This window comes from Hypomesus nipponensis, chromosome 26, assembly GCF_054491055.1.
Source record: "Hypomesus nipponensis isolate SF chromosome 26, ASM5449105v1, whole genome shotgun sequence".
NCBI lineage: Eukaryota > Metazoa > Chordata > Actinopteri > Osmeriformes > Osmeridae > Hypomesus > Hypomesus nipponensis.
Window position 1 is genome coordinate 9151130 of NC_140386.1, and position 15300 is coordinate 9166429.

The 15300-nt window shown below is 50.5% G+C and overlaps 1 protein-coding gene across 2 annotated transcripts; it reads left to right on the forward strand.

Moving 5' to 3' along the window:
- Nucleotides 1-609: 609 nt before the first annotated feature.
- On the forward strand, nt 610-14815 carry ivns1abpa (influenza virus NS1A binding protein a). 2 transcript variants are annotated; one of them, XM_084692929.1, is made up of 15 exons: nt 610-768; nt 6190-6484; nt 6700-6835; nt 7455-7624; nt 7778-7853; nt 8072-8245; nt 8745-8870; nt 10474-10581; nt 10763-10898; nt 11028-11252; nt 11598-11719; nt 12084-12210; nt 12336-12467; nt 13217-13390; nt 13578-14815. In XM_084692929.1, the coding sequence occupies exons 3-15, from the start codon at nt 6725-6727 to the stop codon at nt 13835-13837; spliced, it is 1941 nt and encodes a 646-aa protein (XP_084549055.1). In that variant the 5' UTR covers nt 610-768; nt 6190-6484; nt 6700-6724; the 3' UTR covers nt 13838-14815. The 2 variants fall into 2 exon arrangements, with proteins under 2 accessions (XP_084549055.1, XP_084549056.1); XM_084692930.1 differs by lacking the exon at nt 610-768 and adding an exon at nt 5217-5232.
- Nucleotides 14816-15300: the final 485 nt, after the last annotated feature.

The window sequence follows — 15300 nt, forward strand, 5'->3', positions numbered from 1 at the left end:
GAGGTTTCTAGTGGTTTCTAGTATGAAGCTACAGGCTGGGCTCTAACCCACGTGGAGTACATTATCTGTGGCACGGTAGTGATTCTGATCCATTTATCTAATTAGCGTTTCACTGAGGTAGTTGTAAGCTGTCTCAGGGATATAACGGCCTCTAAGATGACGTCAAATTAGTGGTGAGCGAAGCTGAGCAAGGATGTTCTTTCTTTAAGAGAAGAGACCCTCAAGCTACTTATATGAAGGTGAAGTATGTCAGTTAATTTGAGCCCTAAAATGAACACGTCTTGTACGGCCTACGTTTGAGTTAACCGCTAGACTTCACAATCATGGTCTTATCTTGACAATATTCCAAATTGAGGATGACTCATTTTCTAACCTGGTGTGAAAACAAGACGTCCCTAGAATAGGCCCTCAATACTAAAGTAGAATTCTGCTAATATGAGAGAAAATACTGAATAATAAAAAGCAGAGATACTACAATCGTTAAAACTGCTTCTGAAAGTGACCTACCATGTCAGCAGTGTAGAGCTAACCCCGCCTTCAGACCGGCGCAGACCGACCTACATACGTCACCGTCTGCGTGATCGCTTTTGTTGAGCACGCGCTGCTGAAGCTTCGTCACTTGCTAGTACACGCTCGTGAGTACCGGGGACCCGTGCGAGGAGAAAGAAACCGAACCGTGTTAATCGCGTCGCAGTTCGCCGTTCCCACACCCACAACTCTGAATTTACATCAAATATGTCTAATACCACCTGTTGTCAAAAACCCCAGGTAAGAGTTTGTGAATACTATTCTGAATAATGTGTACTAAAAACGTTAAGATGAGGGAAGGATTGTGGCGCGCTACGTAACACAGACAGATAGGGGTTGATTTGGTGTTTCATGACGTAAGCCTCGACAAATGTTGGTATTTGGTATGAATTTATATTTATACTTGGCAATATACTTTGATACTTAATCAGAGATGCCTTTTCTTAAGATTGTCACCTGTTCTGGAAATTGTACGCTAACTAGATAGCTTTAGAGCAACAGTAGTAACGGGGCGTAGCTGAATGAAGTGTATGCAACGATTGCACGAGGAATGACATGTCCGTATTCATTGCCACATAGCGTTAGCTGGTTACGGTAACGGCTAGGGTGTCGCGGATGCACGTACTGCCATCATATACAAGCCGGGTTAACGACACGAAAGACAATAGTCTGCAGTAGCTACACAGCCAGGTACTAAATACTTAAGAGACAAGGTGTTTTAACGGCTGTTTAGCCCGCCAGCTAAGCGCGTGGTCCAGCTCATATAAAGCGGGTTGAACAGTAGCGGCTAACTGAGTTAGCGCGCCACATTGCTTCATTGTGTTTTTTGAACTGTCATTGCAATGTCGGTCGACCTAAGCAGTTTGGTGTTTTCTTAGCAGCTGACCTACTTCGTGAATACCGGGCAGACATTAGCCCGTGCCGTGGGCTCAGGACTGGCTGGCGTTGGCACATAGCGCTTCTGTAATGTGGCGAGCTTAAAACGATTTTTTTTTATGTAGATAAGCTAAGGAACGGAACCAAATGCTTGAGATTGAGTCAGTTTACCTTTTTGTAGTTGGCACTCCATGTTATACTATCCCACCTCCCGTAGTCTCAACCTTGGCGTTACCACCACCTAAATGTAACCAGTGTTTATTGATATCCTCAATTCAGTATTACACTTCCTTTTTAACTCGCACAACAGTCGCCTGCTAGCTATATAACCCAGACAACATTAAATCATAAAACACGACTAATCTTTATAAAATAAACAGCTTGTCGGATGTTTTCGCCAAGGGCTTTCGAATGTCACCTCCGTGTGTTTCCCGGTTCCTTCCCCTGGCCGCCGGCCCCCGCATCAGTACCTCCACGGTCATTTAACACGTTGAGACTAACGGGGGGAAATCCGCTTGTTCGGCCGTCAGCATCGAAGCTTCAGATACTTGGGGGGGGGGGGGGGGGGGGGAGGAGGAGGTCAAGTGCAACTAGACTGATTCATGGAGGTGGACTCAATGTGATTCGGCCATTTCCACTATTATCATCTACGGTCCCGCTTTGACACTGGCTTGCAAGGAACGGTAGGTGGATAACCCACCGTGGATTCAAACCCCACTTCCTGATTCTTAATGAGCGTCGATATTTCTCATCTTTGTTGCGCAGTTTTGGTTCCTTTAATTATCATGTCAGACAACATGTAGCTTCGTGCATCAAAACGTATTGAAATTCCCTCACCACTTTGTATTTCGTACAAAAGGCCTTTTGAAACGTATGGCCCGCGGCATTAATGAGTACATTGCACTACAGAGCCCATCTTGGCCTCATTTCACCATCCTACTGTGGAACAGACCGGTTTATCTTCATTGTGTTTGACCAGTCAAATAGAAAGGGATGACGCGCTGAAACAAAGTAATCAATTTTGATGGATCTTTCTCTCTGCTCTCTCTTTCCACGTCTGGCTTTCTCAAAAAAAATGGTATCCCTTCATGTCAGTCTAATTCAAAATATTATTAATATTGTAACTCACATTTCCTGACTATATTTGGTGTGACTTCCTCTATGGGTCTTTGTGCCTGTGCCATGTGATCACATTGAGTGATTTACGGACACTTGGATGTTGATGTTGTTTGCAGGAATACTACTTCCTGTTTCCCCAGTCTGTTTCCTGTCTCTATACACAGTTCCCTTGTCAATCTGGAGAATGATCAAATCTCAGCTCACCACTATTGAAAGGGGGGGGGGGGGGGGGGTAGAGAAAGTCAGTCGTCTTAAAATGGCATGATTAGTTTTCTGTTAACCTTTAATCTCAGGGAGAGAGTTTATCGTTTATCACTAGGAGAAGTGAAGTGTCTTTTTCAGATGTTAATTAATTCCGTACAGCTGAAGGTGTGCAACTTACTAAAGACATTACTTTAATTCACTCCCATCATGGATCAGTCGGCACACAGTCTGTATTCAGTCAGGTCTGGCAAGAAGGAGTCTGTGTGACAGGAATAGAAAAGACCTGTGGATGGTAGAGGGGTGGGGGAAGGGCAGTGGGGGTGGGGGAAGGGCAGTGGGGGTGGGGGAAGGGCAGTGGGGGTGGGGTGTAGATGGGAGTGAGGGGGGGGGGGTCGGGGGGAGGGGAGTGTGGTGGGGGTGGAGGAGCAGAGAGGGAGGAGTGGGGGCGGAGGGGTGGGGGGGTGAAGTAGAGAGAGGTTGCAGGGGGAGGAGGCTAAGTGAAGCCCTGGAGTGGGGGAGGAGGAGAAGTAAGATTGGAGGGAGGGGGGGGGAAGGGGGAGGAGAGGGGGGTGTAGGGGGAGGGGAAGTTTTTAAGTGGAGCCCCGGAGCGGAGGAGGAGGGTCAACTTAAAGAAGGTGCTAGCCAGTGAAGCGTTCAGTGGGAAGCGTCCCTTTTTCCCTTTTAGATATTACGTAAAACGTCAACAAAACTAGGCCAGCTAACATCTGCAAATGGATGGTGGTAGCGGCCGAAGCTTCCACGCATTGCCGTGCACACGGGAAACACAATAAGGTCTTTTTATTCAGCTATTTCTAGCATGTGCCAGCAGCAGCACCACCCGCACATGCTGTCGTTTGCCAGCACCATCCAGTTCTGCCGGCGTAGCTGTGTGCAAACGCGCACACCACACACACACACACACACACCACACACACACAGATTGTTCTGATTTCAACGTGTGACACGCCTCTGTGAAGTCATGTGACTCAGCAGTTATTTTCCATCTCTATGCAATTGCATTTTCCCCCCGTATTTCCCTGAATTAAAGAGTTCGGCATCGCCCAGACCATCCTTCCCCACCCACCTACCACACATTTTGTTCTTTTCCCTCCGTGCATTTCTCATGATCTTGTGTCATACTTGCACGCGATTGAACAATTCACTCCTGATACTTTGATGTCAGACGTACAGAGCAGACAGCAGAATCTGCCTGTGTTTATTCTCTTAACCACGACTGGTTAGGCTTCCGGGGTCATCGGCTATATGATTTCCAGGCTGGTTTAGATGTATGGTAATGTTGTCATGACTGGAGCTATTGATTTGTTTCAGTTCTGTGGAAAATAAAGCGCCCCTAAGGGTTGTGAACTAGAAACTGAAATGGCAGTTGCGTTTCCCTTCTAACGCTCGCAGGCCCACAAATGCGTACGCTCTCTCAATTTGACGCTGGTTACTTTTTATTTATTTTTAACCGGCTAGACAAGGTGTCCTAGAGATAAAAACATTAAAAAAAAAAGCCTCATACAAGAGTCCTTCACACTTGTCCTTGGGTTGAAAAGATTTTGGTGCGTCTCACATTCAACAGCTGCACTCCCTGATTGGATGGAAACGGTCGTTATTTCCAGCGGCGACAAAATCCAGTCTTGTCTTTTCACAAGGCCGTCCCCTCACTACAGCCGATAGTGCTTACAAGTGGGACAAATCGGCCTGCGATTGCAAGTCAGAAAGCTGATATAGGGCCATCCTTTATCGTTCAACACATACATTGTGTCAAGCATATTTGAATGTGAGTTGAGGGCGCAGCTAATGTAAGAAGAGATGGATGCATCTACACCCTGACTGCTTGGATTTATCTCTGTGGTTCAAGATTAGGTAGTGGGAAGCTTGCTGGCTTCATCTTGCTGGCTTCATCTTGCCTCACCACAACAGAATAAGACTTCATTTATCACCCCGCACACGCTCAGACTATATTCCCCTCGTGTGTGGCTGTTGGACAGCAGCAGTCTCCCATGCCACGCACTCCAGGGAGGAATGAAAGTTGTTGTTCCGTTTTAATTCCTCCATGACACGGCAATCGAGGCCTCTTAGTCACTCATTACTCTCTCTCTCTTTCTCTCTCTCTCGTACACACACACACACACTCAAATTTCAGATGAGACACTTGTGACAAACCACTTGTTACCGCTCCATGTGCATTGCGTGCACACTAGAAAAATAATGTTGGCACCTCTGTTTAATGAATTAGAATCTCAAGCGCCTGTCCCCACACACACACCCTCACACACACGCCAGATTTCTTAAGAACTCATTGCAAATGGCATGTGGATTGGATTTCAGACTGATGCAGCTGTTGCGGTTTCTCCCCTCTGTACCTCCCCCCCTCTACATGTGGGAAGAGCAATCAAACGGTTGGAATCCCTGTGATTTATTACCCCCTACCCACACCTTCTGCCCTGCCCTTCCTGGTACCCTAGTGTGAGTGACCTGACCAGAGGAGAGAGATCGAAGGTTAGCATGGCCAGCGTGACAAGATCCTTTTTTTTTTTTTTTTTTTTTTTTTTTTCTTCCCCCAAAACTTCCTAGCTAGACATAGCCTGGCTGCCAGCCCAACTTCGCCCAACTCCAGACCCAACTTCGGAAGTTGGGTCTGGAGGGTCTCGTATTGAGAACAACTACATAAAACCAGGATCTGGGCAGACCAATGAAATTGCCAGGGCGGGCTTTATACGATGATGGACAGATGATCAATAGTAACGTAATCAACAACGTTACGAAAGAGCCCTTGGGTTGAATTAGTTTTCAACAAACAACATATTACGTTGCTCTGATTGGTTTTAGGTTTATCCAATTGAGCGAAGAGGCATTTGTTTCACGAGTTCGGTTGAAACACGCCCCATAGTCACAGCCCAACGGAGAGTTTTCAGACTCGTATTCTGACTATAATTATGAGTATGACAACGTCAGGCTAAGCTAGACAGGCGACTGTGGAGGAATTCACAGATTATCTCTGTAGGTGTGGCCTGTGGTGGGTGTGCTTCCTGGGCAACTGTGATTGGTTGACGCCCCTGAGCAATTGAGTTTGCCTATACGGCTGGGGAGAGGAGAGGATTGAGCCGGATTAGGCAGTCCTTGGTGGGGCTGGGTCACACGTGGCTGTAGGTGGGGCAATGAGGGGGGTGGGCAGGGCCTTGGGTCAGTTACCACACTACAGGGCTGGAAGACCCCGGAAAAGACCGGAAAATCCAGAATGAAATGGAGGGGAGGTAGTAGAGAGGGTAAAGGGGAAGGGAGGTTAAACGCGAGCGACTATTTTTGTAACGGCCTGTGTGACCTGATATCAGTTTGACTGATGGGCCTCCTACCAGTTTAAAAATACTGTTCTAATATTAGCTTGATATTTCTTGTTCTGCTTCCTTTTTTATTCAGACTAAAATGACTTAATTTTCTCTTTCTCTTCTCCTTCAGGTTATAATGCACGACCAACACAGAAAAAGTTTGACTCTATAGCCATAGGGATCCCGAGGACTTGATCACAGTCGCTTCAAGCCTGATAGTTTGCATCGGTGCGACTGCCCTCTCCCCCTCCGTTGTCACCCGTCTGGTTGCCTGGCATTGCTTCCGGTTCCCCCCCTCCTCCCTCAGCTGGTGAAGAGGACTTGAGTGCCCTTGTAATCTCAGTCAGCCTCTTTCTGTCTCTTCCTTCGGTTCCTGCTCTACTGTCACCAGTAGCTCTCTCCGGATTTACGTCATACGCCATTAGGTAAGGCCATCACTAATGCATGGGGGTAGATTATATATGCACTCACACAATGCACATGCACCTAATCTAAATCCTCCGTCGTGATTATTAATTGATGAAAGCAGCTGTAGGGAAATGTCATTCTGCTTCTTTCTCTCTTTGACAAATACCTCGTTGGGACTGGTAATCTTTTATTTAAATTGTATTTAATTATTTCCTCCATTCCCCCCCCCAAGGTTTTTTTCCCCAAATTCTGCAAAAATGATTCCCAACGGTTTTCTGATCTTCGAGGATGAGACCTTCCTGGACTCCACCGTGGCCAAGATGAACGCCCTGAGAAAGAGCGGACAGTTCTGCGACGTCAGACTGCAGGTGAACACCCTCCCTCCCTCCCTCCCTCCCTCCCTCCCTCCCTCCCTCCCTCCCTCCCTCCCTCCCTCCCTCCCTCCCTCCCTCCCTCCCTCCCTCCCTCCCTCCCTCCCTCCCTCCCTCCCTCCCTCCCTCCCTCCCTCCCTCCCTCCCTCCCTCTCTCTCTCTCTCTCTCTCTCTCTCTCTCTCTCTCTCTCTCTCTCTCTCTCTCTCTCTCTCTCTCTCTCTCTCTCTCTCTCTCTCTCTCTCTCTCTCTCTCTCTCTCTCTCTCTCTCTCTCTCTCTCTCTCTCTCTCTCTCTCTCTCTCTCTCTCTCTCTCTCTCTCTCTCTCTCTCTCTCTCTCTCTCTCTCTCTCTCTCTCTCTCTCTCTCTCCCCCCCCCCCCCCCCCCCCGCTCGACCTCAGACCAGAGAAGGTCCAACGCCTATCGGTTGTACCGGAAGTAGTCCCGTATCTCGCGCCAACAGCGTATCCCTACGCCAAGCTGCAAGCGCGCAGCGCCCTTTCTGTCTTACCAAATGCGCACTGCCATTCGATTTCGGAAGATCCGTAGAAACGCGGCCCTAGAACCTTCACCCGTGGCGCCTCTAGCTTCACCTTTTGCCCCCCCTGCTGTGTCGCAGGTGTGCGGCCACGAGCTGATGGCTCACCGTGCCGTGCTGGCGTGCTGCAGCCCCTACCTGTTTGAGGTGTTCAACAGCGACATCGAGCCCCACGGGGTGTCCCACGTCACCTTCGAGGACCTGAACCCCGACGCTGTGGAGGTCCTGCTCAACTACGCTTACACTGCCCAGTGAGTAGCCCCCACCTTGTGACCCTTCCCCCCTCCCCCCCTCTTGTGACCTTTCACCCCCCCCTCCTGCCCTCTGACCCCCTCAGGCACACCGGTGAGCCGTGTCAGATCGCGTTGTCATTTTTTGTCGCCGGTGTTGCTGTGTTTTTCTAGGTTGAAGGCAGACAAGGAGTTGGTTAAGGAGGTCTACTCTGCGGCCAAAAGGTTCAAGATGGAACGTGTCAAACAGGTAGGACAACCTCGTCCTAAAGCCTTGAATCAAAACCAAGACCTTTAATTAAAGACGGACTCGCTCTAAGCTTGTTCCGCCCTAAAGTGGCGGGTCAACGGGTCAGACCTGAAAAGGCTTAGGATCGTACAAGGTTAAGAGTGGTTAAGGGTTAAAGCTCCATCACTTCCTCTTGACGTTGTCAAACCTCCGAACGTTCGTCCCGTCTGGTTGGCCAGATTTGTGGTGACTACCTGCTCACCAAGATGGACTCCCAGAGCGCCATCTCCTTCCGCAACTTTGCCAGCCGCATGGGAGACGGACGCGTCCTGGCCAAGGTGGACGCCTACATCCAGGAACACCTTCTGGAAGTTTCCGAACAGGAGGATTTCCTAAAACTCCCCCGCCTCAAGGTGAGGCGGCCTCCCCCCCCCTTGGGTCCACTTCCAACTGTCACTAACTGTCACCTGGCTTGAGATGAAAAAATCCTCCGCACGGGCTCAGTCTGCTGCTTGAGTAACGGATTGTAATTTTAGCTGCTCGACTTTCCTAGATTAGGGAGGCTTGTGCTTCATTTAGACGCTCCCGTAAATCCCCTGACAACTTATTCAGGTTCAAAGATCACCTTTTAGACTTCCACTGCTTTGCTGCATTAAACCAAAGGCTTAATTTCCTACGGGGGTTGGGGGGTATTTAGCTGGTAGTGTTGATAAATCACATCTGATTGTTTTTTTTATTTTTTTTTATTTCAATGTGATTTTTTTTTTTCTGCTGCGACTAGCTGCTCCTACAGTCTGTCCCTCAACAATAAATTTGTCGGTAACCGAGCGGTTGTGGACAGCCCATCCTGACTCGGTTGTTTTTTAAACCCCCCCCCCCCGCTCCCTGTGGGCCGTGTGTGTGTGTTTACAGTTAGAAGTAATGCTGGAAGACAACCTGGCCCTGCCCAGCAACGGCAAGCTGTACTCCAAAGTGCTCAGCTGGGTCCAGCGCAGTCTGTCAGAGAACGGAGACCACCTGGACAGGCTGATGGAGGAGGTCAGTATCGCTGCTCCACCTCCACCTCCCCTCCCTCCCCCCCCAGCACACCACCTCAACACTCCCCCCTGTCTCTTTCCTTCCCTCTGAGATTTGAGAGGTTTTGCTCCGTGTGGGGTGGCTGTGGAGACGAGTCACCAGGTTCTAGGACTGTTTGTTTTCTTTCTCGTTAAGTTACGCAGTAGACACTGTCCCTGGCCACACTGCGAGAGGTGAGCAGAAAGACACGAGGAGACGAGACACGTTTCCTGTTTTGCTGTCCGTCCGCCCGTCTCCTCCCCCCCCCTCCCCCTCTTCTATGATTGGGTGCATGGTTGATGATGGCTCCACCCACCCGGTGGCATTGGTCCTTCCTCTTGTCACTCAAAGAGGCCGGCTTTAGAGGTCTTGCCCCCCCCTCCCATCCTCCTCTTCTTTTTTGCTGCTTCACTGATGCCTTTCTCTCGTTCCTGTGTGTGTGTGTGTGTGTGTTTTGGACCAGCCCTCCGGTACTAACGTCTGTTCCTCCCCATTGATTTTATTTCTCCTTTAGGTTTATTAGCGGCAGCAGGAGACGAAACTGAAGAACCAAGACTGAACCACCAGGGTAAAGAGAGAGAGAGAGAAAAGAGGGGAGAGAGGGAGGAATGAAGCAGCCCCCTCTCTCGCCAAAACAACATTGAAACTGAGCTTCCATCTGTCAGTGACACACACACACACATTTACGTGTTAAAATTCACATAGAAACACCTCAAATCACAGGATACAAATACTGAAACCCTCCACACCCATGTATTGGTACACTGTGATAGCTACAGATGTATACAGTGTGGCTGCTGTACTCATAACTCATTCCTATATCACATGCTCAGTATATCTCCATCACAGCACACCTCATTGGAACATAGCTGGGCTTCTCAACAGGACTCTCATTCATTGGAAAATACACTGGAAACCTCCATCGTTTAACGGCCACGCAATGTAATGGGAAAATACTTTTTTTTTTTTTTTTTTTATCCCAAATAGTCTGTTCTGCAGAAAAACCTTGAGATGTTTCTTGCAGGATTCTCCACCTCTTAACAGTCCTGCATGTGTCGTATCACGCAACTTTTTCTTGTTTGTTTTCAAACTTGATTAGTTCATTCCAACAGTTACTCGTTCCTTGCGTTTTGAAAACTCTTATGTATTGCTGCAGCCAATCCCCTTCCAGAGGTTTGAAGGTGATATCCAATCGGCAACAGCGGTGAGACAGAAGAGCCCTCCCCCTCCTCCGCCTCCCTCTCTCCTGAAGACGTTTCAGATGCTGCTGCTGTTGCTGCTGCTGCAGTCGTCGCCCCCGCTCCCCCCCCCCCTGCTCCTTTTCCAGACAGGATGGGGGGGGGGGGAGGGCAGGAGGGGGGGGCGGCGTATGGAAGTGCACACGGCAGTTTCTACTTTGACCCCTTCAGTGTACTGCGCCTCATTTCAGTGTGTGTGTGTGTGTGTGTACGTACAAAAAAAAACGTCAAACGGACATCAAAGACCGCCCCCCCCCCCTCCCTCCACCCACCGTGTTGCCGGGGCTCTGCTTTGTTGTTGCCATGGAGACAGCCACATGGTTGTTGTGTCGCTGTGTGTGTTGCAGGTGCAAACGCTGTACTACTCTGCCGACCACAAGCTGCTGGACGGAAGCCTGATGGAGGGGCAGACGGAGGTGTTCGCCAGTGAGGATGACCACCTCCAGTTTGTGCAGGTAACCAGGCCCGCGCCCTGCTTGTGCGTGTGTGTGTGTGTGGTAGCAGGGCGGCCGTCCCCTGCAGCAGTCTGTATCTGTGCTGTGCTTTTCTGCAGCAGTCTGTATCTGTGCTGCAGTCTGTATCTGTGCAGCTGTCTGTATCTGTGCTGCAGTCTGTATCTGTGCTGTGCTCTTGCAGAAGAACTCCCCCAGAGAGAGCAGAGCAGAAACGCAGAGACAGCTGAGCTGCAGCTCCTCCGACAGCCTGTCCCCCAACACCCCCCGCCAGCCCCGACACAGAGAGTGGAAGTACATCGCCTCTGAGAAGACCACCAGTAAGTCTGTCTGTGTGTGTGTGGGGGGGGGGGGTTTGTAGCGGGGTTTCCTCGTGTTACATTTACATTTAGTCATTTAGCAGACGCTCTTATCCAGAGTAGGACTCATCTCCACCTGTTGCTCCCCAGACTGCACCTACCTGTGCCTGGCCGTGCTGGACGGGGTGCTGAGCGTGATCTTCCTGCACGGCCGCAGCAGCCCCCAGACGTCCCCCTCGGCCACGCCCTGCCTCCTGAAGAGCCTGAGCTTCGAGGGCCAGCCCGAGGAGGAGGAGGAGAAGCCGCTGTCGCCCATGCATTACGCCCGCTCCGGCCTGGGCACCGCTGCTCTGCACGGACGGCTCGTCGCCGCAGGTGAGCCCCTCCTCCTCCTCTTACTCCTCCTCCCGTTACTGCTCAGCTCCTGGATGTTGATTGTGCGTGTTAGAACTTGATTCATGAAACTTGATTCACATTTGATCACAAATCAGTCTGCTAGTGATTCAGATCGATTCACAAATGTATGTGAATCCTTTTTATATATATATATATATCTCACGATTCGATTCTTGGGGTGATGATTATTTGTGATTATTTTCATCTAATAATCAAATCACGACCCCAAGACTCAAAACGTGAGGTACCAAAAGATTCTCGCCCCCAGTGTCCATGTAGGCTGTGATGTGTCTCTGAAGCCCTCCCTTGTCTGCCTCTTCCCAGGAGGGTACAACCGGGAGGAGTGTCTGAGGACTGTGGAGTGTTACGACCCCAAAGAGGACCGCTGGACCTTCATAGCCCCCATGCGGACCCCCAGGGCTCGCTTCCAGATGGCAGTGCTCATGGTACCTCACCCACAACCTGCCTGTCGCCCGTCCTGTCTTCTGCCTGTCGCCCGTCCTGTCTTCTGCCTGTCGCCCGTCCTGTCTTCTGCCTGTCGCCCGTCCTGTCTTCTGCCTGTCGCCCGTCCTGTCTTCTGCCTGTCGCCCGTCCTGTCTTCTGCCTGTCGCCCGTCCTGTCTTCTGCCTGTCGCCCGTCCTGTCTTCTGCCTGTCGCCCGTCCTGTCTTCTGCCTGTCGCCCGTCCTGTCTTCTGCCTGTCGCCCGTCCTGTCTTCTGCCTGTCGCTCGTCCTGTCTTCTACCTGTCTTCTGCCTGTTGCCTTTCCGGCTGGATAATAACTGGGCCCGCCCCCTTCCTCTCCTCTGATAGGGTCAGCTCTACGTGATGGGCGGCTCTAACGGCCACTCTGACGAGCTGAGCTGCGGGGAGACGTATGATCCGCACGCCGACGAGTGGACTCAGGTTCCAGAGCTCCGGACCAATCGCTGCAACGCAGGTAAGGAAAACTCTTCCCCCCCCCCCCCCCCCCCCCCGATTGGCCGATGGGTGAATGCGTAAACTGCCGATTGGCTGGCTGTGGAAGGTGTGAGCCGTATGTGATTGGCTCCTCTCTCTGCCCAGGTGTCTGTGCCTTGAACAACAAGCTGTTTGTTGTGGGAGGATCGGACCCCTGCGGACAGAAAGGTCTGAAGAACTGTGACGCCTTCGACCCTGTGAGCAAGACCTGGAACAACTGTGCCCCCCTCAACATCAGTAAGTCTCTCTGCCTCTTTCTCTCGCCTCTCTCTCTCTGCCTCTCTTTCTGCCTCTTTCTCTCTGCCTCTTTCTCTCTGCCTCTTTCTCTCTGCCTCTCTCTCTGCCTCTCTCTCTGCCTTTCTCTCTGCCTCTTTCTCTCTGCCTCTCTCTCTGCCTCTCTCTCTGCCTCTCTCTCTGCCTCTCTCTCTGCCTCTCTCTCTGCCTCTCTCTCTGCCTCTCTCTCTGCCTCTCTCTCTGCCTCTCTCTCTCTGCCTCTCTCTCTGCCTCTCTCTCTGCCTCTCTCTGCCTGCCTCTCTCTGCCTGCCTCTCTCTGCCTGCCTCTCTCTGCCTCTCTCTCTCTGCCTCTCTCTCTGCCTCTTTCTCTCGCCTCTCTGCCTCTCTCTCTCTGCCTCTTTCTCTCTGCCTCTTTCTCTCTGCCTCTCTTTCTGCCTCTCTCTCTGCCTCTCTCTCTGCCTCTTTCTCTCTGCCTCTTTCTCTCTGCCTCTTTCTCTCTGCCTCTTTCTCTCTGCCTCCTTCTCTCTGCCTCCTTCTCTCTGCCTCCTTCTCTCTGCCTCCTTCTCTCGCCTTTCTCTCTGCCTGTCTCTCTGCCTCTTTCTCTGCCTCTTTCTCTGCCTCTTTCTCTGCCTCTTTCTCTGCCTCTTTCTCTGCCTCTTTCTCTGCCTCTTTCTCTGCCTCTTTCTGTGTCTTTGTGAAGCCGTCTTTTCATCCAGACCTGACACCCCGTGTGCGTTTGTTTCGTCCTCCAGGGCGGCACCAGGCGGCGGTGTGCGAGCTGGAAGGTTTCATGTATGTGATCGGAGGGGCGGAGTCGTGGAACTGCCTGAACACGGTGGAGCGCTACAACCCTGACAACAACACCTGGACCCTCATCGCCCCCATGAACGTGGCGCGCAGGGGGGCCGGGGTGGCCGTCTACGCAGGTAGGAGCCCCGACTGGGACGGGGGGGTGGGGAAGGGGGTGGACCGTATGGTTCACAGTCTTCAGGCTACGTGACTATCTACATCACAGTTCAGTTTCTGTCTGGTTCTTGTTCCTCTAATGTGGGGAAACACGCAGCCTGGAAGTACAGATTGTTCTCATACCATCTCCCGTCTTTTCACTCGCAGGCAAACTGTTTGTGGTGGGCGGCTTCGACGGCTCTCGCGCTCTGCGTTGCGTTGAAGTGTACGATCCCGCCAGGAACGAGTGGAGGATGCTGGGAAGCATGACGTCGGCGCGCAGCAACGCAGGCGTGGCCGTGCTGGGAGACGTGATCTGCGCCGTGGGCGGCTTCGACGGGAACGACTTCCTGAACACTGTGGAGGTGTACCACCCAGAGGAGGACGAGTGGAGCAGCCTGGCTGAGGCGCTCTGCCCCTCCGCCTGAGGGGGGGAGGGAGGGAGAGGGGGGAGGGAGAGTTACAGGGGCACCGTTCCCAAACTAACAGGCTTAGTGACGTAATCGTGTTTTGTGATGTTCTGTGCGTGAGCAGGGGTGGGTGGGGCGTAAGGGTATTGATTAGGGCATCTTGAGGGGTCTTCAGTGAAGATTGGCTTATTTTGGGAGGGGGGGGGGGGTTGCCGAAAGCAACTTGACGCCTTTGCATATTGCATACGATATTTCTTTTGTGCTGTATATATTGTTTGTTTTCCTCATTTTGTCTTAAGAATGCCAACATTTAATACACATTAACAGCTTTTTTTGTTCTTGTTTTTTTTTTTTGATGGGTTTCGAGGGTTTTCGATAAAGGCTACTGACCTAAAATAATTCTGGACCGAACGGTCTGGATCTGTGAGATACTGGAAAACGTTGGGTTGAATAGATTAAGAAAGTGATTCAGAATGATTCTTTTGAACGTTTTTTTTTTTGCTCACACATTTAAACGTGTTTTGAAGAGTCATTCAGCGGGAGATGGCCTCGTGGCGTCACGTCATTTCAACTAAAGCTGGATTGATTTTCGAATCTTTAATGATGGCCTTTTTTATATTTTTATACACTGCAGATTTACCAATAAATACAAGGTATGGAACGCACATGGCAGTGAAGTCATGAAATGAAACTGTGCCAGTTTTAGTATCGCATTTTTAGTGCTCACACGCACAACCGTGCTTCTGCTAACCAAATCTTTTGTTACTGCAGTTTGGACTACTTAATGTAGATGCTGTTAACTGAATAGCTTCTTTAATTTTCTTGTGCTGGGTGTAAAAATGAAAAAAAATGAAAAAACATCAAAATAGTAATAATAATTGGCATTTAGTTCTCAGGGGCGGGATGGGGGTGGAGGTAACATGATCACGTGGGATAAATTCTGTATCACATTTGTAAGGTCACATTTCTTAACTAATAAACCATTTCAACCTGAAATGTCCCCTTTTCTGTCTTTCTCTCCCAGTGAATGATGAGGCTTGGTGTTTGAGAGGAACCCTAAAGAGTAGGACGACCACTACACTGAGATCAACCTGAGTACCAGGACAGTTATTTAGCAGACGCTCTTATCCAGAGCGACTTACAGTAAGTACAGGGACATCCCCCCCCACCTCCCGAGGCAAGTAGGGTGAAGTGCCTCGCCCACACACAACGTCCTTTGGCATGGCCGGGAATCAAACAGGCAACCTTCTGATAACTAGCCCGATTCCCTAACTGCTCAACTACCTGACTACTAGTTAGCTCCCCCCCCTGCCCAGTCTTGGTTCCACCAGCTCTGCTCTGTGGCACATGGGATTTTTAGTGGGAGATAATAGTCATCCCTGCTTTTCAGACTCGCCACTCCCGTAAGCTTCCTCATAGTTTCCACCAGGGACTACCTCCACTAAGTCGTTTTGGTCTGTGCCATTAAGCGTCTAAATGGG

Bases quoted from the DNA above. Each gene is read 5' to 3' on its own strand.
- ivns1abpa (XM_084692929.1), top strand. From the start codon at position 6,725: ATGATTCCCAACGGTTTTCTGATCTTCGAGGATGAGACCTTCCTGGAC. The intron at 7,854-8,071 runs GTAGGACAACCT...CTGGTTGGCCAG, and splicing joins AGATGGAACGTGTCAAACAG to ATTTGTGGTGACTACCTGCT. The intron at 12,211-12,335 runs GTAAGGAAAACT...CTCTCTGCCCAG, and splicing joins GACCAATCGCTGCAACGCAG to GTGTCTGTGCCTTGAACAAC.